Source organism: Pectinophora gossypiella, chromosome 24, assembly GCF_024362695.1.
Source record: "Pectinophora gossypiella chromosome 24, ilPecGoss1.1, whole genome shotgun sequence".
Classification (NCBI taxonomy): domain Eukaryota; kingdom Metazoa; phylum Arthropoda; class Insecta; order Lepidoptera; family Gelechiidae; genus Pectinophora; species Pectinophora gossypiella.
In genome coordinates, this window is record NC_065427.1 from 5,103,855 (window position 1) to 5,128,034 (window position 24,180).

At 39.0% G+C, this 24,180-nt stretch overlaps 1 protein-coding gene across 3 annotated transcripts in view; it reads right to left on the bottom strand.

Annotated features, from left to right (window-relative positions):
- Positions 1 to 3,605: 3,605 nt before the first annotated feature.
- Positions 3,606 to 24,180, bottom strand: part of LOC126377843 (dual specificity protein phosphatase CDC14A-like) — a 37,686-nt gene continuing 17,111 nt past the window's right edge. For all 3 annotated transcript variants that reach the window (XM_050025816.1, XM_050025817.1, XM_050025815.1), the window contains 7 exons: positions 16,204 to 16,463; positions 10,927 to 11,136; positions 10,235 to 10,374; positions 9,152 to 9,330; positions 8,285 to 8,423; positions 7,012 to 7,201; positions 3,606 to 6,603 (listed from right to left, as the gene is read on the bottom strand). In XM_050025816.1, the coding sequence (XP_049881773.1) occupies positions 5,623 to 6,603; positions 7,012 to 7,201; positions 8,285 to 8,423; positions 9,152 to 9,330; positions 10,235 to 10,374; positions 10,927 to 11,136; positions 16,204 to 16,463 (2,099 nt within the window). In that variant the 3' untranslated portion in view covers positions 3,606 to 5,622. The remainder of the gene's footprint in view (positions 6,604 to 7,011; positions 7,202 to 8,284; positions 8,424 to 9,151; positions 9,331 to 10,234; positions 10,375 to 10,926; positions 11,137 to 16,203; positions 16,464 to 24,180) is intronic.

Here is a 24,180-nt window from a genome sequence, read left to right on the forward strand (position 1 = left end):
TAAGAACATTGGCTGCTTTTTTCTTTTTCAAATTGTGCTTTCTTGTACTCTGGTCTTATCTGCCCAATGGTTAGGCACAGCGGCGTAGCGTAGTGGGGGCGGCAGGAGCGGCCCGCCCCGGGCGGAACTTTTTAGGGGGCGGCAAAATTTCACAATCTATAATACTGGGTGTTAGTGACATGGTAACGAATACTGAGGGGGATGATTCAGACCATGATTCTGAGTTGATATCAAGTAGAAATTTCCGTCGCAAAAGTATGGGTTGGAAAATAATTAAAAAGAAAAGAAAAAATTTCATGAATTTTTTGACACGAAATTCCACTTGATATCAATTCAGAATCATGGTCTGAACCATCCCCCTCAGTATTTGTTACGGTGTGACCAACACCCATACCTACTTATATGGCTACCGTATGTACTTGTACGGGGTGTAAGTGTCATCGTAACGAATACTGAGAGGGATAATTCATCTGATTATTCTGAGTTAATATCAAGTGGAATTTTCCATCGCAAAAGTATAGAATTGAAAATAATTTAAAAAAACAAAAAAAATCATGAATTTTGCGACGGAAAATTCCACTTGATTTTAACTCAGAATCATGGTCTGAAACAACCCCCTCAGTATTCGTTACGATGTTACTAACACCCAGTATATAAAAATGAAACCCGTTTTCCTTTGTCACGACATAACATAAAAACGGCTTGACCGATTCGGCCAATTTAACCTATATAATGCAAAATAGTTATGACTGTTCTAGCCGAAAACTTCTCTAGAATTAATGTATGTAATGTATAGTATACAATATATTGAAATATCTAAATAAAAGGGCGGCAAAATTGTCTTCCGCCCCGGGTGGCCGACACCCACGCTACGCCGCTTAGGCAATAAAGCTCTTTTACTTAAGCTTTGTTGCGCCTTTACTGCCGGTACGTTCCCAAAGTGGAAACATTCCCAGAACGACACATCACTGGCTATGATACTAGGACAAATATTTGAAATGATACTTTGAAATTAATATAACAAACATCATATACTTCACTTTTATAATAACAGTAAAATACCAAGTGCCAATTTTACATACAGGACTGTGTGAAATGGTCGTCACAAATCCGGCTAAGTAGTTAATGCCATTTGCGGCAAATCTACTATAAGTCACGTTAAAAAAAAGCTCATGAAAAATCGAACTTAGGACACTCGGTTTAAAACATTTAAATGCTAGGTAATGGCAACACCAGCTGAACTAATTATAAATGTTAACTAATACCATATTATAGTATATTATAGTAGTAGTATATAGTATCCCTTAAGGCCTTAAGTAACTTAACAGCCATCTGGAGGTCCGGGTTCGATTCCCGATGAGGACATTGTCGCAATCACTTTGTGAGACTGTCCTTTGTTTGGTAAGCACATTGCAGGCTTGAATCACCCGATTATCCGAAAAAGTAAGATGATTCCGTGCTTCGGAGGGCACGTTAAGCCGTTGGTCCCGGCTATTAGCCGCAAAAACACCTCCACCAACCCGCAGTGGAGCAGCGTCGTGGATTATGCTCCATACCCCCTCCGGTTGATTGAGGGGACGCCTGTGCCCAGCAGTGGGATGTATATAGGCAGTTTATATAAGGCCTTAAGTTATATTAATTTCTAAGTATCTTTCGAATATTATACCCATGTTAACACAAAAAGTAGACGTTTGTGACAATGTGTGGTGAAAATAATATACTTACTATACAAATATTTATAAAAAAAATAAGATTATGGCCCGAAAATATTTGAATATATATTATGATTATGATTTTATTAAACATTTGATGCACACTGAAAAATATGTATTACCTATTAACAATAATTTAAGACTTTTACATTGAAATAATTTGTCTTGAATATATCCGATGAGGATAAAAAGTAGAAGCTCAAATGTAGGTGGCAGCACTGTTGAGTGTTCCTAAATATTGACAGTTCTCCTGTCTTGCTAAAATTCGTGATAAATTGCTATAAAATGTGGAGCAACGTGGAATGTATACCGCTTGAAGGATGAGTTACGAAAAGAAAAGCAGTTATGAGTCGGAAAAAGGCAGTTTTGTTTGAAAATAAGTTTTTCTAAATTTTCTTCATTCCGATCTTTAGGGAATAAATATAACACTATGATTTTGCAGTTGAACGCTGCTCAAAGGGTTGCAGTGATAAAATATAACCAAAACAATAATGTTTGTTTACTCAAAATAGTTGCCTGGAACCTGACAGAGGGCAGCAGTAACTGTCAGTACTATTCAGAGGCGGAGGACAGGAGTCCTTGTATGTCTTTGTAATAGACTTCTCTGGGCGCCATCCCACTCGCGTCAGACAGAGTACTGCGGGGCGGAGGGCAAGAGGGAAACCACTGCCCTATTTTTCCCTAAAAGGTAGCATGGAAAATGCTGCACCGACAAGAGCGTGGCTCTTAAATTGACGACTCAAAATAGTATGGGGAACTATCAAAATTTAAGAACACTCAACAGTAGCAACACCTGATGTACATTGTAGTAATAAACACAGTCAAAATGAATAACCCTATTTTCTCCATAAGGACTCATCCAAACACCCGCAAAAATCAAAAATCCCTTGATGTGCACCACTTTTACAACAACAACAACCAATGACATATTCGAAACTAAAAATCAAAATGTCTTTACATAAATTGTCATTCAAACGAATATATTGCAAATATTTTGATAAAACACTAATTCTATTAACAAAACAACATTTCGTAAATTACCGCTCAATAGAAGCTCGGAAACAAAATGGCATTTTATTGGAAATCACTATGTAATTTACATTCTATAAAAATATTTTCCCTTACAACTATTTCGACCGATTGTCTAAAACAAGAAATAGAAAAATATATCGTCAATAATTAAATTATCATCAAATAAAGTAGAGTTTACTAGAAACCTGTAAAGAATAAGTAGACAAATAGTAGACAGATGTATAAAAAATAATATTCAATAAAATACGACAAGTTTGCCAACCGTGCTACTTTGCCCGAACACGGATTTGCTAAAAAAATTGTTAATGTGGAAAAATATACCAGGTTTAAAAAGGCCGCAATTCATCTAAAAAGCAATATTGCAATTTGACATTTGAGCATATAAAATAAATAAAAATAAAAAAAATAAAAATAGTTTTATTTCACATAATTGTAACGAAGTTTGTTGTCGAGACTTCCCAGTAAGTAACTAGAGTACTTGTGTTGGGAATGACTCGCAACTCCCCTTTGGTATACATAAGATTTTAAAACATGGCAAATATATAGGTAATAAAAGAGATACGCGATTGTCAAATAGCTAGATTGCTTTTTTAGACGAATTATTTTTGATGTGGCCATCATCAATTATGCGATATTTTTATGGAAACGTCACAAAAATTACTTTGTGATCTCCTAGTTTGTTTAGGACATTACAGGCTGATCAATATTGTCCGAAAGTAAGATGATCAGTGCTTAGCCGGGTCCCGGTTACTATTTACTGATGTAAGTAAGTAGTCGTTACTTGAGCAATACAGGGGCGTTTGGCGGTTCAATAATAACCCTGACACCAGGGTTGATAAGGTTGATAATCCACCTCACAACCCACACGACTGAAGAAAAACAGATGTTGATTTTTAGTGATGTTATTATCTTGTCTTTGTGTGTGGCGTCCTTTTATAATAAACAATTTGTATTCTTTTTTTTTCTATGTTTAGCAAATCCGTTTTGGGGCTAAGTTATCACGAACGGCAATGTTGGCGTATTGTAGTATACAAACATGATATTATATTACATGATATATTAACACAAATGTGAACATAATGTTGACCGGAAGACCAATCTGATTTTAGAAAATCTCGGAACCTTAATTTATTATTTTAAAGTCATTTTAAAAACGATCGACGTTTTTCTTTCAATAAGTTTGCCTTTCAAAGGCAACATATAAGGAAAGCTTAAAATAAACGAACGATATAACAATATCAATAGTAAAAAAAGCATTTCTTTAAGAAAAATAATACCATAGGCCACTGCAAAGTCATAGAATAGTCATAAAAATAAAGACAATCAGTCGTAGAATCAAATTCGTCTAAGTTAAACATGTAGTATATGGTTATAAACATTTAGGCTTCACGTGGGGTTAACAACACACAGCTTTATAAAGGGCGAAGAGGACTATCGTTACGACGCTAAATAATGATTGTAGAATAAATGATTTATTATTTAGTTTTAATATAGATTTGGATAGTTTCCTAGATCAAAGATAAATTATGAAATTCTGATTACTAAATAAAGACAGATCTAAAAGTGACAAAGACGATTTATTTTTACTATTCAACTTATTAATGAATTTATAAAGAAAAGTGTTAGAATAAGTGCGACATTTTGCCATGTTTTTCTATGACGTCACAGGTCGCTTTTTCGTACAAATACCACAGTAGTTTCGTATTTTGACGTTTAGTAAATAGTAACTGATTTGACTAGTTGGAAACTACCGTATTCGTAGATTCAATAAAACCCCACTCCGGCCAAAAAGTTAATGCCATTTGCCACAATAGATAACGTCAAAAAAAACAATTCCTCGCTTTGTATAAGTAGTAGTAAGTAGACATAATATTTTGACAGTAGACCTTTGTTTTACTTTACGTACGTAGGTTTTTTTGATAAGAAACTTTTCAAACCTTCGAATTTTATTGTGTGTGTGTGTGTGTGTATGAGTTAACTCTTTGATCATATATATTGGTAAATGCAATTCCATGCAAAATTTTAAGTTATACCTGTTATTTTCTCCGCCGAAAAGGAAAGGGACGAATGATTAACAACTGTTAATTTTAAAATGAATGAGTGAATGAATGAATGAAAGTCCGGGCGAATATAATAGGTATTTTGCTGATATGCAACCCGTTTGACGAGTGCTATCAAATTAATTCTGTCGGATTATTGGCCAATATACATTTTTGAGAGGGTTTTTGTTTTCCATAAATTTTATGCTTGTCGATTACCCGACTCTTTCCTTTTCGGTGGATAAGAAAATGACAGGTATAACTTAAATAAATTTAGAGGTGTGTACTGGAATCAGCACCATTTAGGACTTAAAACGATGATAAATTTAATATCGAGATACTATCAACAATATTGTGACACAATTGCGTTGTATTTAACTTGATAGACTTATATTTGCACAATATTTGACTAATAATAAAGAAATGTTATTTAGAGTCGAACAAAAATCCTCCAAGCACTCTGTATAAAATATTCTCTATACATCGATATTACACTAAAGTCGATAAATTTGTGTAGATAGAACGTCTTGCAAAGTATGATATGAGTAGTTTAGTTCAGTCAGAGGGGTCTATACAAATCTATCAACTTATACATCTACACAGTACAATATTGTCGTGCTATGCACGTGTTTCTGTTGACTAGTTAGTAGAGAATGTTTTGATTCTCAAATGGATATAATATCTCTTTAGTCGACAAACGTGTGAATCGATTGGAGCAATAGTAATATTTATAAATCTTATAAATCTTTCAAAAGATCTCTTCTAACTAGCCAACACCGTAAAACTAGAATCTCTATGAAGTGCAAATACAACTAGACTAACAAATCAATTCACAGAGATCATTTCTTCTTAACAGTCGAGCTACTGGCGCAGCTACTCGACCGAGTTTGGATGCCGTCTTTCTTTAGTAAACTTACACCGAACGCGGGGCATTTCTTTCTTAGCGCCTTTATTTTATACAACTTGTTCCCTTGAGAGTTGTTTGTCTCCTCAAAATTGTCAGGGGTCACGTCTGCAGTGATCACAGAGTTGGAAATGCAATCCATCGGCTCGGGACTATTAGACTTGTCCCTTTTCCGACGGAACCTAAACGGGGTTTCTAAAGAATCAGCTGATATATTTGTGACGTTAGTGTCACTTGAAGATAACTCTTGGGAGGCTTCAAGATTCGTCTTCGGCGCGTTGTTTTTAGGCAACTTCTTTCGCGAATTAGAATTCGATCGGACGATCAACTTCTTGCGCAAATTCACACTTGTAGCTGTCGCTTTAGTTGTTGTAACGGACTTCAAATTCGGCTCGGACGGAAGCCTATTTTTTCCATTCAAATGACAGTTCTCAGTCAACGCTGATAAAGTCGACGTGACGTTGCTCAATGTGGTCACAACAGTCGTATCGCTAGAAGTGTTTTTACTGACGACTTTCCGTGAAGTTTTCAAGGGGCTGCTGTGAGTGAAACCTATCGTAGGACGAGCAAGATTAGCTCTTTGGCCGTGGAAGCTGCTTTTGCCAGTAAAGGGGCTTTTGACACTGCCAGTGAGCTTGCTGGCTTGGGCGTTGGCACTTCTAGTTGGCGGGAACGTGGAGGTCTTTGACGCGTAATGTGACTTTAGATTTGAGTTCAAGATCCTCGGTTGCGGTTTCAGGTTTGAGTTTGCAGAGTTTCTGATGTTGTTTGTGGGTAGCATGTAGTTCATTTTGGGTGTGAATACGGTTTTTGTGGGGAGCATTGGTGTGGGTGTGGTCTTATACTTGCCGATGACAGCGGTCACGTTGTTTTCTGAGTCCGCCTCGTTGGCGTTGAGGGCGTTGGCGTTGTCCAACTGTTGAAGATAGAAATGGGTATTTAGTGGCTTCATACATAAAGCAAAGCTAAGACTGATACTGTAATCGCTAATATTCTTTCTAATTTTATAATTTTTAAAGAAGATAGCCTGAAGTGTTATTGCTATGTGTAATGTCACATGCTGGTGCTAATTCCTATAGACACCACCTAATTTTATTTTGAGTTATACCTGTCGTTTTCTTATCCGCCGGAAAGGAAAGGGACAGGTAATCGACAGGCATAAATTTATGGACCACACGTCGCGACACCTCTCCTACCCCCTCGAGGATACATGCGTGATACTGTTATGTTATCTTATATATATATTTTTTAATAACTTCTTAAACATTCGTCTCACATGCACCATCTCACTCTAACTCGCCCAACTTTCCTGTCAAATCCTTACCTTATTGTTCTTATTATTGAGTATGGTTTGCAACGACACTGGCTTCTCCTTGGTCTCTCTCGTGGTGTCCTCATCAGGTAGGGGCTCCAGCGGCAGGTCGCTGTATATGCCGCGAGTGAATACTGGGAGGGAGGTGATGTTGTGACGCCGCCTGTACGCCTCGCCTTCCGCGTGCATGCGAGATTGGACGCTGGGATAAATAGGAAGTAAACTTAGTTTGTAATGGCAGATAACACGTTTTTAGTCATCACATAAGCACAAAAAATATTTGATTATTTTTTCACAACCAATAATTTCAAGGGTCAATGTGCCAAGGATTCTAAACACCTTTGGCCAAATATTAAGATTTCTTGAGGATTTTGTTTAGAATCATTGATATCATCGATCTTGAAATGACTGGGGTGGGGGGAGAGGAGTGGAATAAACATGCAATATGTGCGTATGGTGGTTCCGTAGTATGATACCTTCCGCCATAGAATAAGTAATACTACGTGTAGAACGCCAACTCGCCGCTCCCCACCAGCGGCTGAGTTAGGTTTACGTCACCCCCCCCCCCCCCCCCCTCGGTCTTTTTTAGTCTTCAATATTATGGGCGTCAGACGTCACACGCACGTGTAGTATCTGTGTAAAACAAGGTGTTTTGTATGAAGTGTCCGGGGTGTGCTTCCGTGTGAACCGGACTCGCACTCGGGGACTGATTTCGGTGCGGCGACATCCACACGACTGAACTTGTCTGGTACCGAATCGGGTTCGATACGCAAGGTGAAAGTGTATTTTTATATGTACAAGTATTCCCATGCTGCACTATCCCGCTATATTACATAATATTCAATATCTCCTATACTTAAAGGTTGCCTGGAAGAGATTGCTACTTAGCAATAAGGCCGCCTATTGTACTAATTCTATTTCTCTTTTGTTTTGTATTTTGTTTTTCCTGTTTGTGCAATAAAGTATTTGTTATGTTATGTGACCGCATCGCGGCACCAGGTAATAATAATAATAATCCTACACGAACCGGGGATTGTCTTTGGGTGCACTCCCATAGTGCATACAGGGATAATCGCCGGTTGTTGTCACACCACATTTAGATTAAACTGTCTTAAGGGGCCTCTCCGTGTAGGCTTCGGCCCCACGCACGCCTTCCAAAAGTCCGGGCCTCCGTAGGCCTGAGATATGAAAATAGGGCGATACCGGACCGGACTCGTGGTGCGACCCGCAGAGTTCCGATCTTCTGTTACTACTATTAGTCTTGACATTACAAATAGGTACTTACTTCTCCAAGAACCACTGCTGGTGCCCGATGACCGAGCCGGGCCGGCAGACGCGCAGCCAAGCTATCGCTTCTCGCGCAGTGAACGCGTGGTGCTTCATCATGTAGCACGCTATTAGCGTGCCCGTGCGGCCTAGGCCCGCTGTTAAACAAGTAAAAAAATACATTTTTTTTTTCAAATGTTTACTGGAGTTTCCACAACGACAGATGGGCGCAGCTGCCCACATGCAGACAGTCGAAGGATATCATGCCTATGATATCCAAGAGCTTCACTCGCCGACTGCTTCGCTTAAACCACAACGACCTCCGAATAGTAGTGGGCAGCATTACGGGTCACTGCCCACTCAACAAACATCTATTTAATTTAGGGATAACGGACAGCTTTGCTACAAACAGCACTTCGTAGAGGCTGTCTGGATGCAGAAGAAACTGCCCCTCATGTAATCCTGGAATACATGGGAGTGTCAGCTCAACGGGTAAAAATCCTCAAAGGAACCCCAGGAGGCTTCTGAGCTTCTGGAAGGAGTTAGGTTGGCTTACGTAGTCAACAATAGCACGCATAATGAGCTATCTTACGAGTCTAAATGCGGAAAACAGAGCCCACTAACTAACTAACTGGAGTTTCCTTCTAGGCAACAAAATGCCTGTGTCAGGAAAACTCCAGTTTTTCCAAATACATATAAAGGGTTTATGTGACACCGTACCGAATATTGAGGGGGATGATTCAGCTCATGACTCTTGAGTTATTATCAAGTCGATTTTTTTTATTTCGGTTACGGTTACGGATAATTTTTCATTTCGGATATCCGATAGTTTCGGTTACGGTTACGGAGCTCCCTAACATCCCTGCTCCCTACAACCTTAACTCACCTTTACAATGTACAGCAACAGCCCCTTTCGCGGCTTCAGCAACCCTGATGAACCGATTGACGATGAGATCAGTGGGGACAGACCCGTCGACGAAGAACAATTCCCGGTGTTCAAACCCGTGGGCCGTGAACTGACGAGCGTCGTACGACTTCTTGTTGAGGCGCACTATGGTGGTAACCCTGGAGCAAACATCAAAATAACGTTCATACATTACAAGCTACATCACTCACCCCCAAGGATACTCACAAACATAAAAAATGAAAGTTTAAAAACTAAAACTCGACCACGGAAAACTCACGCTCTAAAGAATATAACAACAAAATATTGCGGGTTTTAGTGGGCGCGAGTCACACATAACTCAGTCGTTCGAGCGACTGGATATGCATAAGGCATCTCCCCCTCTATAAAAAAAAGACATCATTCTCTTATCCGCCGAAAAGAAAAGGGACGGATGACTTAATTCTGTCGGGTTATTCGCCAATATAAAAATATGGGAGGCTTTTTATATTTCTGCCTAAAATTAACGTGTTTCAGTATAAAAAGCTTCTCTTCAAAATTTTATGCCTGTCGGTCTCTTTCGTTTTCGACGTATTTTTTTTTTTTATTTATTTCAAAAATTAAGTACAAACAGTGATTAAACTAACTAGCATCGTTAAACCATGGTTTGTGTCGATGCTAGGTATCTACGATGTCCGTCTTACATTATACATAGATAAGTAGGTAACAAAAACTTGTGGGTAAGCAAAAGGTAAACAAACATTTTGTGCAGTTCGTGTCTCGGCTACGCATCGCAGAGCGCAAGCAAGTGATATGATAACTACAGTTATAATTTTACCTATAAAACTTATGCCTACTGGCCGAAAGAGAGTATAAGAAAATGACATGTATTACTTAAAATAAAATTAGATGGTATCTACTGAAATCAGCACCATTATCCGCCTTATAAAAATACTCTAATTTGCCTTTATTTTAAACCTGGTTATATTTCTTTTGTTTTGTAATAAGGCGGTATAAGACGACTGTATAAAGTTTATTGTATTTGTGTGTATATGAGTAGAGTTATTGTATTGTGTAAAATCCAACCTGTGTCTGCGAAAGTAGTGGTGGTAGTGTTCGGGGCTATGCAGCGGGTACCCGCGGTCGAGTCGCGAGCGATGGTGCGGCCCGGAGAACGCCAACATCTTGCCCGGAATGATCCAGTTCAAATCCCCATTCTCTACCTTCTATTGAAGAAAGAAAGACACGTTAGAGACGTACTCCTTCCACAGTGTTGGTTGTAAGATCAATGACCGACTTCATCAAACCAAGTGTCAGGGTTACTACTGAGCCGCCATAGACCCCTGACGTGCGCCAATCGGGCGATCTGCCCACAATGTCCCCACCGGGATTCGAACCCGGGACCTCCGGATCGTGAGCTCAATCACTGGACCACGGATGGAACCAACCAATTATGGATAGGCGCTGGACTTTTTTGTATGTATTATATTGTTTTTATTTTTACAAAATAAATTGGCAGTGGCAGAAAGGGGAAATGCTTCTAAGGACTAACCGCGTGGTTGCAATAATTATCCAACTTGGGGAGACCTCCCGTGCAACAAAGGTGGAATTCCTATATTTCTGCTCCACACACCACACACCAAATAACACTTCACTGTAGCTTAATTTTCACTGGATTTCAGCAGTTTTCTCGATACTTTTGGGAAACTTGCAACGTGCCCGAACGCGGTCAATAACAAGAGATGGAACATTCTGTATAAACTAGGCAAACAACAAACCTCGTAAAACAAGTACTGCTCCGCGTCGAAGTGTTCGAAGTCGAAGAACCGCGCGTCATGAGCTACCTTCATGCCGTGCAGCACGTCTAGGAGAGAGATGTCGAACAGAGGAGGCCCGCCACTCGCGTCGCGGAAGTTAAGGAGGGACCAGTCGGAACCGTCTGTGAGTTGCTTGTATACCGCTGCTGGGGAGGCGTTTAGGTAGATTATCTGGAAGGAAATAGAGAGAAAATAAGTACAGGTGCTGGTGTATTGGTGGCGGTCTGGTGGTTAGGTAGTTGTAGTCTTTATTTCATCCATACATAAACTTACGCCTGTTTCCGAACGGAGTAAACTAACTATGGAATTCCATTTGCTTCGATCCTGGCACTTCTCATGCTACCTCCACATTCTCCAATCAGAGTAGATCGTACTGAACCTTTTCTAAGGACATCTCCAATTTGTCCATAGTCTTTATTTCTTCAAGAGAAGTGTGTCAGGATCGAAGCAAATGGAATCCCAGTCTCTACTTACTCTGGTGGGAAATAGGCGTGAGTGTATATATGTATGTTTATTTCTTACATACATACGTAACAGCCGTGGTAGCCCAGTTGGAAGAACGCTTGACTCTCACTGTGTGGTCGCAGGTTCAAACCCCAGCATGGGCTTAACCGAATTCATGTTTGAATCATAAATTATCACGTGCTCAGCGGTGAAAGAAAACATCATGAGGAAACCCACATTCCCGAGAAATGCGTTTCGGTGGTAGTGACCTAACCTGTATTGGGCTGGCTTTCCTTTAGACTTGGAAGGCCAGATGCACGGGAACCACAGCCTGGAAGGAGTTATGGAGAAGATAAACAGCTGAGAGCATTCTATATAATATATTTACTTCACACCCAGACCATTGAAACTTATGATAATAAATACGATGAAAAGAGAAACCTGTTCAGCTTTTTCCATCACAATTCAATTGGTAATAACTTACATCATTATATTACGAACAATTTAATTATAATAACGCTAACAATGCAAATTCTCTAAGAACAAAAGCTTAAACTTTTGCTACAAAAAGCTATAAAACTACTAATTGGTTCATTGTGAACAATTTTTTCCTTTTTCAGGAATGTATTCGTATAATTCTACATTCAATTAATTAGCGCCAAATCACTAGGCTGAGTACATTTAAGAAACAGACGTTTAAAGAATGAACTTTTCCTTTTCTTTTTAACGAGGGAGTTTATTATTGAATTTTTGGTACTGTAACAGTTTGTATGTGCGCTTCCCTCTTCAGAACGCTTTCAGTACCGCATCTGATTGTAGCAAATTTAATTGACGTATGTTATCATCATCATATCCCTAGCGGTATTCGCTTACCTAACCTGATTTATGATCCAAACTTGGGACTCCAAAAGTGAAAATTACTGGTTAAGACTAGTGTTGGGATTCGACTCTGCGATATCACAGTGAGAGTCGAACGTCTTTCAACAGAGCTACCACAGCTCTTAATTGGCGTATGTAATACTGAATTATATTACAAGCTGTTGCTTAATATTTTAATATTTATCTAGGCATATCTGTCTACTATTTTCATATCCAGGTTTTGTATGTGCTTAAAAAGCCATTCAACCGAATGCGTGACTATCGTAAAGTAATTAGATCGGTATATTTTATCAAATCGACCCTCGCGGCATGACAACCGCGCCGCGCGTTGTTCGAAAGATATCGACGGCTGTGACCAATCTCTCTCTCTCTCTCTCGCGTAATTTCGGTCGCCCTGCAAAGCCTGCAGGAAAAGCCTTAATGCGGCAATTATATCTATCAATTACAATACAAGCCAGTAATGAATATAATTTAGTTTGGTACAAGGTATAAACGTATTTTCGGAGGTATGTGACCTAATCTGTATTGGGCTGGTTTAAAAAAACCGGACCTGTCAAGTCTGCAGGTTAGGTAAGCGGACTCTGTGAAAAACCGGGATAACGCTAGGGAGATGATGACAAGGTATGAATATAAAATATAAAAAAAAATTATTAATTTTAATTTGTAGCAGCTTGCTTAATCAAACAGTAAACACAATAGTTCTTATCCCGGAAATGGAAAGGAGATGGAAGAAACTTGTCACGTACGATAACCGAAGTCAAAACACTACAGCCACCCGCTATTATTATACTTGTACAAAATTTTCCTGTACCCAAAGGTTGCCTGGAAGAAATTGCTGCATGAGCAATAAGGCCGCCTGTTGTGCTTTTCTGTATATGTTGTCCTTATCTCTGTATTTTATGTCCATTGTGCTCAATAAAGTATTTTATCTATCTATCTACAGCCAGTACCTTGGTACTGGCAAGGGTGTGAAAGTAGGAATACATACTCCAAGAGTGATAATCATTCTAAGAAGTGGTAATTTTCAAATGTGATCATTAAACGCCGAAAGGGTATCTACAGCTATAACAAAACCTAACATCAACTTTCTCAAAAACATCTTCATAAATATAGCTTCATAACTTTAACAGATTGGATCTCATCGTGTGAATGGAGTTATTTATCTTCAAAATGGAGATACGATCTTAACCTCATGTGAACACTTCTCAACTAGTATAATGTGGAGAACAATGGCTTCCCACGCGAACCGATATAAAACTACTTATACGCCCCACTGGGCATAATAGTCTATGCGAAATATACAGGGTGTTAGCGACATCGTAACGAATTGACTTGACTTATTCACTTATGAAAATTACATTTATTTTGACATACTTATTGTAAATATTTATACTCTTTGACTAGCATCGCCCCTAACGTATCGACTCGTTGGCGGGAAATCCAAGTTTGGATTTAGTGCGCCTCATTTTATTTCCTTTTATAAACTTTTTTCAACTCATTATACCTTTAGGCTTCACTCATCACATATTGACGAGTGAGATCATGAGTCGATATCAAGTGGAATTTCCCGTCGGAAAATTCATGAAAATGTTAGTGTGTTTTTTATGGGTGGTATTAATAAACTAATCTCAGCTAAGACTGCCCTCAAAATCGTGCTCAAGTCCGTGTTTTTTATATGAGAACTGTCACATTGACATGATCTTGAGGGCAGTCTCGAAGCTGAGATTAGTTTATTAATACCACCTTAAATTACTTTCAGTTCCATACTTTTGCGACGGAAAATTCCACTTGATATCATGGTCTGAATCATCTCTTAAAGTTTTCGTTACGATGTCACTAACAGCCTGTATATAGTGCTAGGATGATAAATCGATTTGGAAGATTTTTTGACATACATATATAAATTTGTTTGGGGCCAGATCTGTACTAATATTGTATGTTACTCAAAGGTGTGAAGTCATACAGTCCCTGATTGAAACAAGACCTAACCCAATAAGCCAGAGACCGACGTAGTTATACAAACAGCATCAGCGTTCACGGTTCAATTCTCCTTGATTGGTGATTAGCCCCAATTATTGCACGAGGTGGACGCTACTTGTGGCTGTTGATTTCGCAATGTTATTGTATTTATTTCTCCGCTGGAGAAGAAAAAGGGTAGATCTTCGAACACCGGTGGCTAATCTCATTACAGAAAACTCAAAAATATCCTTGAATCCTGTCTTTTTGCAAAAATCCAGTTAGAACTTATGTATATGAACTACCCACACACATACGTAAAGTCACTGATTAGTAAACTTCTAGCGATAGAAGCGGCCAATCAGCGACACCAAACACTTCAGAACCCCGATACCGACCCCGCCGGCGTGTTCGATGATTTCCCTCATTCGGCGCTTATCGATATCGACCCACTAGGATCGATTAATTCTTTCTAATATTCTTCCCCTCAGACAACGCCCTGAGCCGAGAGTCGCGCCCAACTGGGCACCCTCAGGCCTGTTATCTTAAGTTTTGTACCGGGTGAGAGCCCTCAGCGCTCCCCATTTGTCCGGCCAAGTAGTTAATGCCATCTGCGGCAAATCTACGTCATCACGTCAAAAAAAGATGAGTAAAGTCATGCCCGTAATATCTAAAGTTGTGGGCAGAGAATAAAGAACAATACTACATATAGAACGGACACTCCGACCCAATTTACCGCTATATCTACCTACCACCCACTGGGTCTCACATTACTACCTATATTGCTTTTCTTTATTTTGATCAGAATAATATAATGGTTGGAAGATGTATTGTGCCTAGGTATAATAAAAGGGTCATCATTTATAGCCAAAAACAAAGGCAAAAGAAGCATTATGTCTGTATCCTTATCCATGAAATTAGAAGGTTAAATGAAGAATTTCTTTACAGCGCCATCTGTATAAATTTTTTGGGTAACGTAGTGTGGAAAGTCCTTCATTGGTATCTAAAGCTCTTCTATGTAACACTCGCTTGGATAGTGTAATAGGATACCGCCCTATTGATTTTAAAAGGACGTAATCTAGTCTCTCTTATATGTGTCATATTATATGATGCTTAGTAAAATATAACCCCCGATACCGACCCCGCCGGCGTGGTCGACGATTTCCCTCATTCAGCGCTTATCACTATCGACCCACTAGGGTCGATTAATTCTTTCAAATATTTTTCCTCTCAGACGACGCCCTGAGCCGAGGTTCGCGCCCAACTGGGCACCCTCAGGCCTATTGTCTTAAACGTTGTACCGGGTGAGAGCCTTCAGCGCTCCCCATTCGTCCGGCCAAGTAGTTAATGCCATCTGCGGCAAATCTACAATAAGTCACGTCAAAAAAAAAAAAAATAACGGCCTCCGTGGTCCAGTGGTTGAGCGTTGTGCTCACACGTGAGGACAAATCACAAAAATCACTTTGTGATCCCTAGTTTGGTTAGGACATTACAGGCTGATCACCTGATTCTCCGAAAGTAAAATGATCCGTGCTTTGGAAGGCACGTTAAGCCGTTATTCCCGGTTATTACTTACTGATGTAAGTACGTAGTTGTTACATGAGCCGTGAGGGACCTATGGCGGCTCAATAATAATCCTGACACCAGGGTTCATGGGGTTGGTAATCCACCTCACAACCCACACCATAGAAGAAGTAAAATATAAGGAAGGAAGAAGCGAATGGCGTCATTTGGTGTCGGAGGCTAAAATCATCTTCAGGTCGCTGCGCCGAGGGAAGGAAATAGTAAGTATTAAGGTAGGTAGGTCTCCACCAACCCGCATTGGAGCAGCGTGGTGGAGTATGCTCCATACCCCCTCCGGTTGATTGAGGGGAGGCCTGTGCCCAGCCGTGGGACGTATATAGGCAGTTTATGTTAAGGTAGGTAGGCACATGTGCAGTTTTATGTCAAGTGACCCACCTGATAACTCCCAATAAGGTACGCGGCATTAAGCCGCAGCGTCTCATTGTTGCTCGTGTAGAAAACCACTTTCTTCTTCGGATTCTTCTCAAGCTCCTCGTTGAGCCTGTTGCAGAACTGGTACAGGTGGCAGAGGTGGTACGGCCCGAAGTCGAAGTAGAAGTTCTCGTAGACAATGTCATCTTCTATGTGGAAGTATTTGCTGTTGCGGGTCGGCTTCGGTTTGTACCCCGTCTTTAGGGTCGCGAAGTACAAGCGGTCTGGGGAAGAGAAGAAATTGGTGAGATTCTGCATGCTCTGTACGCAACCGCGAATTTTATCGAGGGTTACGACCAATAGACGCAGCGAATGCTATTGTTCAAAGCCTTCGACACAAGTCGCGTCGCGCACGGTATGGTTGCTGTGCCGCGAGGGCTGAAGTAGTAGACGAGTTTTATCCCGGGGGGAAACCCACATTCCCGAGAAATGCCTGTCAGAGGTATGTGACCAAATTTGTAAGTATTGGATTGTTTTCCCCTTCGCGGGTTGGAAGGTCAATCAGGCAGTCGCTTCTGCAAAAACCGAAATCTGTCAAATCTTCAGGTAAGGTAAATGGACCCTGTGAAAAATTTGATGAAGATACGGTGACGATGGTGATGACAATGGTTGCTAGATAGAGAGATGTTAATTGGTCAATTTCCATTTTTGTACGTAAGCATAACTCTTCTTAATATATTCTTAACAAGCCTCAACAGTAAGTGAAGGTAACAAAGATATTACTCATTTGAAAGTCAAATAATACTCGTGAGCATATTACGTTACTGCTCCGTACAATATCAACCCTGTACATGCAAATTAAATGTTGGTTTTCTATAAATACTGAACCCTCGTACGATGTGAAGGTTGTTTGATGTAATTTTCTATTGTGTATAGAAACCACCAGAGAGCGTCGGTCCGAGCCCCAGTACCGGACTTGCACCAATGAGTTATTAATATCCTAAGTGCAGTTTTAACTAATACAGTTGGTTCGACCATGGTTTAAGAAAACCAGGTATGCTCAAAAGTGACAGCTAACATTTCAAGGTTAGCCCAGCTGACGTCATCCCACCCTGCGTTGCCATTTCGTACTTAATAAATAAATTACCCACGTCCAATATTTTTATATTTACTTTGCAAGGAAATTTTGAACTTTTAGTAAAAGATTTACTTACAGTTTTAATATTTTTTTATACATGTGACAAGTAATAGTAAGTAATTAAATACATTAATCAGTATATTCGCTTAATTTTCAATAATAAAATTTACGTCCTTGGAATGTTGCAGATACCAATTTAATGGTAAAACTTACGTCATCAGTGGGCTAGCAATGGCGGCTTGTCATAGGATTGAGCATACCTGGTCTTCTTATACCATGGGTTCGACCATTTCACAAGATACTTCAGAAGATGATTCTACTTAAGCCGTTTGCCGAATTCAGAGTCCAACGCTAGTAGGCACTCCAGTGTCAAGTACTAGCCAACATGTCTTAAACTATTTAAGATGAGCCGGTAATGTCCTTACCAAACCAGGGATAGTTCCGCAGAGACATTTTTTAGACGTTATCTTTATTTTTTGCTGGACAAATGGGAAGCGTTGAGGGCTCTCACCCGGTAACTTAGACGTGTTCAGGACCAACGCTCAACCACTGGACCATTGAAGCTGTTAGAGTGATCAGCATGTTCCCATTAAAGGTCCATCGTGTTAGAAGGGACACAAACCCATCTGTTTGTTTTTAGAACAACGCCGGGAAGATAAATAGTAGGTACTCTTCACTGCATTAAAAACGGCCAAATATCAGCTAAAAATCTTTCAAAAGCTCTTAAAGTCTAGACAGTAAATGGGTTTAAAAACGAATGTGGTCTAGAACAAAGGCGTAGGTACTTGTACGAGCCTCTATCGCATGACGAGAGGCCATATTTCTGTTTAAGTACTACGGGTTGGTTTAAAGAGGTTTTTTTCTGGAAACCGATGAAATGATGGTATAGAAAAATTGGATTTGGGTCTTTTAAAGGTCTAGGTTATTTTAATAAGTTTTCTATTTACATACAAACACACATAATAGACTATACACGTCCCACTGCCAGGCACAGGCATCCCCTACATCAGCTGGAGGGAGTATGTAGTATACTCCACTACGCTGCTACTCCAGTAAGGAATGGTGGAGGTGTTTAGCCCGGGACCATCGGCTTAACGTGCCTTGTCTTTAGTATTGTAATGCTCCGCGGTTTTGAACATTAACAATTTATAGCTTCGCTTATAGTATCTCTTTGCAAGCTTATTAGAAATCTATTTAGATCTTAGATGTGTTTACAAGTCTCAATCAAAAACTAAACTTTTTTATCCGAATATTTAAATGTCTTCTTAAATGTAGGTAAACACTTTTGGCTCCACCAATTCTATTACTTCTTAGTCTTCTTACTATTGCTTCTTACAGAAACAACATAAATTAAAAAAAAAAAAAACGAGAACAACATGTTTTCTTTCTATTTTCATTTTCCGTGGATAAAAAGAAACCATTACGTCGGAACACCTGAACAAGTTGGTCGGTTTATCTCTTCACGCTTGGACGAAACCGGGAAAATACATCTTTGTAAACATATCACTTTGCTGAATACACCAATCATATTGGCTTTACAAACCCATACTATTTTAGGAACATTTTATAATTGAAGTAGCTAAGCATACCATCATGTGATCATGTGTGTGTTATTTTTTAGGGGTCTGGCTGAAAATCGGCGTCGTATTATCCCTCATGTGGGTCGATACGACATTAGCCGAGCTAGTACCCTTTTTGGTTTTAAGTCTTACATTTCATATATGTTCAAATTTTAATATTAAGAAATTTATGTAACGTCTTAAACCTAAATAAAGATAGAATCTTTTCTATCTATCTATCTATCTATCATCATCATCTCTCTAGTACGGTGTCCACCTAACCTGAATATTTCACACATCCGGTTTATACAAAACCGTAACAGTGTTTTTAAAGTAGGTAAGTATATAAATACATACATACATAAACTCACGCCTATTTCCCACCGGGTATAGTATACCGCGTGTACGATAACGTCAATGTGTAATGTCTGTGTAAAACGAGGTGTTTTGTATGAAGTGTCCGGGATGTGCTCAAGGTAAGCACAACGGTAGTTACTGCTGTAAGATTAAATGGGGTCATAAAAAAAACACCATTCAAATCCCTAACAAAGTAGTTTTGTGTCGTCAAACGATTTATAGTTGACATAAAATGCCTAAATTGAATTGATTGAAAAGAGGTACATTGTTAAAGGCCACTCGCAAGGTTTGTCCAAAACGGGGTATTAACAATGTTGGATGGACCATCAAACGCCCACCACATAGTCGTAGTACAAAAAGAACAGTATGTCTACTTCATACAAGCAGCCGCTAGCGAGCGTAATCGAATGACCGAATCATAGAACAAAAAAAACAGAATAGAAGAATCATAAAACGGTAACTCTTCGCCCCACATCAATAAGTATTTATTTATTTTGCAAGTCACACGGTATTACAGATGTTACAATATAAGTAGGCTAGATTTACCTCATCTCCTGGGTCTTGCTTGAGTACACACAGCTGACAGAGCGGAAATAGTGCCACCAGAGTCGCGAAATTAAACTATATCAATAGTGATATAGAGGCGTAGGCATATTTCGATGTGGCCAAGTGGCTAGTAGGGCAAATCGACAAATACTTGCTCCCGTTGATCTATCCAAGTTTATACGGGGTATATTGTGAAACCGATAAATCGCGAAATGAGCTCGAATTAAATTGTTTTTATTACCCACTGTACTCTTTTTACTGTGACATAATGCCTGTTGACTTTGCTGTTGACCAACGATTAGACGTTATTTCTGGTAAGTGGATGTTGAAAGCTTATAGTAAAGTGTGGTTTAATAGTTATGTTAAACTTGCTAATACGACTTTAAGATAATTGCGTTTTGATCATACTACGACTTGACATGTGTTGCAGTAATTCGAATGTTATGTCACATTTTAGTCAGTAACTTTGGAACTTTAAACAAAAATGGGACATAATTTATAAAGATAAACGCAAAAAACGGATGCGTTAAAAAATCCTCATTACATTTTAGGTATAAATGGAGATGCTAAATTAGGAACGTTGTATTCCGAGTAATAAAGATTTAAATTGAAAATTCACCTTTTGTTACATCTTTGATTTATTTACTTTTTTTTGTATAATAAAGTTTTCTTTCTTTAATCAAATTATTTATTGTTAGGGAACCGACCATGAAATCTCTTCTAAACATTCCTTTGGTTCGCGCCAAAAATCCCACCACCCCAAGCCACGAAAAAAGAAGTAAAAAATGTTGACTCGGCTACCGCCTTCGCGGGTATCTGTATAATGTTTTTTTTTTAAATAACGTTAAATGTCTCTAATATTCAACTTGTGGTGTTTAAACTTGATCTGAAAAGGCACTAACAGTATCCAGAGTTCCTCGGGGTCAGAAGAAACCGAATTCTACAATCATGTAAGTACCTTTCCTCTTGGTCGGTGTTTTGTATGGGCAATTCTATTTTTCGGATTCATAAAAATATCCAACAATTATATTAAATGGAAGTTATGTCAACATTATATACTGAATTGTAATTTCTTATTGTCGTTCTACGCTAGTCGAAAAAATAGATATTTTAATTTTACAAATACACATAGGTACCTACATCCCAAGTGAGGAATCAATCAATTTGTGAAATATTTCAAAGTCGGGAGTTCGTGCACATTGGTCCCAAGGGATTATTTTTTCAGTGTTCCTCTACACTGAAACTTCTTAGAAAGTCAGAAATAGCCTGAGCCAGTTTCATATAAGTTTGCCTTCCGCCTACGCCGCCGATATGTTTCCAATAAAGTAGTTTCACGGGAAAGGATCCGTTTTCATTCGCTACCTGAAGATAGAACGCGATCAGCTACTTGTCTTTTCAGGGATTTTTTTTAGAGTTTTTGTCCATTTTAACCATTTCATCCTATAATAATGTGCTAGCTGAATACCTGTCACCAAACGGATCATTGTTTCCATCCCGGGACTTCGTATCAACAGTGGCTGCAAGATATCATTGATTACTTGTCAAAAAAGTCCCTCTATCAATTATAAAATACTTTATTACTTTATCTAATTCGCTTTAGTACTCTCGTTAACACAATAATCTCCTTTGAACTCCCTTGATGTGATTATTTTTTCTCCATCGCGCCATTCTGGCCTAAAAGACAACTCCGTAAAAACTCCTTCGCGGCAAAAAACCGCGGGACAGCGCCAACGTCCCACGATTTGTTTTTTTTTTTAATACTTACGATCAGATTTACGCAATCGCTACCACTTGTAACTCTTTACATCTTATTAGGGATTACGGATGCTATTTTATGTGTGTACGTATCTTAGGTACATCAGTAGCTTTATACTTTTTACCTTACTTTACCTACCTCCCTTTATTCTTTACTTTTACCAGTGCAACTAATTAAACAAGCTTTGATACCCGCTAGATACAAAATCTAACTTAGTCTTAGGCGTAAGCCTGCCTCGTGTTTACCAAGAACCCTGAACTTCGTGAACGGCAGTTAGTTTCCGAGGGTGTTCCTTCGAGTGGCTATAATTATTGCACCAGCTAAGTTGCGCGTGCAACCGATTTGAGGGAAACGGTGCAAGTTATATACTTCAAGAGCTATCAAAATCAAATCAAAATCTTGAATAGATTACGCCGGGTCAGAAGCAGGGCGGGGGCTATTTCAACGGGAATCCGCGTTACAACCGCGTAAAGTTTACATGTTAATTCCCGTTGCAATTTTCTCCCACCACGTTGTTTCTGTAATATTTTTCTTTGAAATCATATAGCATTTATGCACATACATACATAAGATCACGCCTATACCCTGTTGGAGTAACCAGAGACCACGGCATTAAACTTACTACGATCATGATATACCACTTTCGGTATTTCCACTCTCCAAACATTAATTTTTACGCACTAATTTCACAATTTTTTCGTGTAAATCCATGAAGCATGTTGAACTGCGCCTGCGCTGCTAGTGCTTTTGGTGCGCCCAAGCCTTTCGATGATCAAAATTCGATGCAAAATCACGGATTGGCGAATATTCTCACTTCAATACAGTGACGTAAAAAATATGTTTTTTATGCCTTGATGCAACTCTAAAGCAAAATGCGTCAATTAGTACAAAAGTGTTAAGTTGCCGATATTATCGATAGGTGTTTAATCACTAAAGACTACATATATTATCATGTTTCATGAGAGTACCTAGGTATAATTTAACAGGAAGTCAATGTGACCTCTAAAATACCTACGTCACTGCTAGCTAGCAACCTGTTTTTTTTTTCGGAAGCGGAACCTTGTAAGCACGTATGTAAATTGTTTCATTTATATTACAAAACTTGGGTAATAAACTCCCGGAGTCATTTACATCTGTGAATAGCAACAAATTCAGAACTGCCCTTAAGACATGGCTTGCACAAAAATGTTTTTATGACGTGAATTTTTGAATGAAACCTAATAATTCTTCCATAGACCTACTTATCCATTTTATATATTCTTTAATAGGTTTTCTTTTTCTCTCTTATGTTATTTCATTGCTATGTGAAATGTGTATATGCCTGCAAAGGAAAAATTTTGTGAGACGTAATTTGCAACTCCAGTTTAACACTTTTATTCCTAATATTTGACAAAATGATAAATGGATGAAGACAAATAATTAAACAAAAGAAATGGCTCCGGCCTTCGAAAACAATTTACTGAAGACAAAGAAAACAAATTCAAGAAATAATACACGAAGAAAATCTTCATTTGACCAGGCTGTATGGCTATGTCCCTTTGCCTGCTCCTTCTCGGGGCAAATTTAACAAAAAAAAATCTCTATAATCTTCAATATGGTTCTCCTTTCTTCAACTCTTTCCAGCTATTTTTCTTTTGACACCATTTCAGGAAATATGATTGGCCACCTGATACGACACGATTCATTTATAACAAACATTATAGAAGGAAAAATCGAAGGGAAGAGAGGAAGGGGTAGATCTAGGAGAAGATTTGTGAAACAAATAAAAAGAAGGTGCAGGTCGTGTCATATCGGGAAGTGAAGGTTTTGGCGGGAAGAAGAGAGGAATGGCGATTACTCCACCGACAAGAGTGTAGCTCTTAAATAGAGAAAGAGAATTTGCAACTATAACTGCTACTGTACCTAAATTTATACACACTAAAAATCTTTTATCTTTTTCTTTTTTTACTACAGAAAGGTAATAATAGGTCTATCTCTTCTCCCTGTTCCCTCCTGACACTACATGCGCCTGTAAATTTTATTTTAATGTATTCAATTTAATTTATTTGTTTGTTTCATCTTGTCACCGTTACCCGTTTTCACAGGGTCCGCTAACCTGAAGATTTGACAATTCCGGTTTTTTACAGAAACGACTGTCTGTCTGACCTTCTAACCCGCGAAGGGAACACCAGCTCCATACAGGTTAGGTCACATACCTCCGCAACAGATTTCTCGGGTATGTGGGTTTCCTCATTCACTGCTGAGCACGTGATAACCGCCTATTGTAGTCTTTCTACTTCTCTTTTGTTTTGTATCTTGTATTTCCTGTGTGTGCAATAGAGTATTTGTTATATCTATAGGTAATAGGTATGTATTGGGTGTGAATCCGCTAGTCCACCCATCCTTGTGCCACGCCTATTGCAATATTACGTAAGCAAGGTCGCTTCTGACACCCGACAGGTATCGCGTGCCCGACACTACGCCATTTACCTATTCTCGGAGCCTTTAGTACATTCACGTACGGCGGTAAATCATTAAGATCATCAATAGTATGTACAATACATACATACATAAACTCACACCTATTTCCCACCGGGGTAAGCAGACACTATAGAATTCCATTTGCTTCGATCCTGACACACTTCTCTTGCTTCCTCCACATTCAT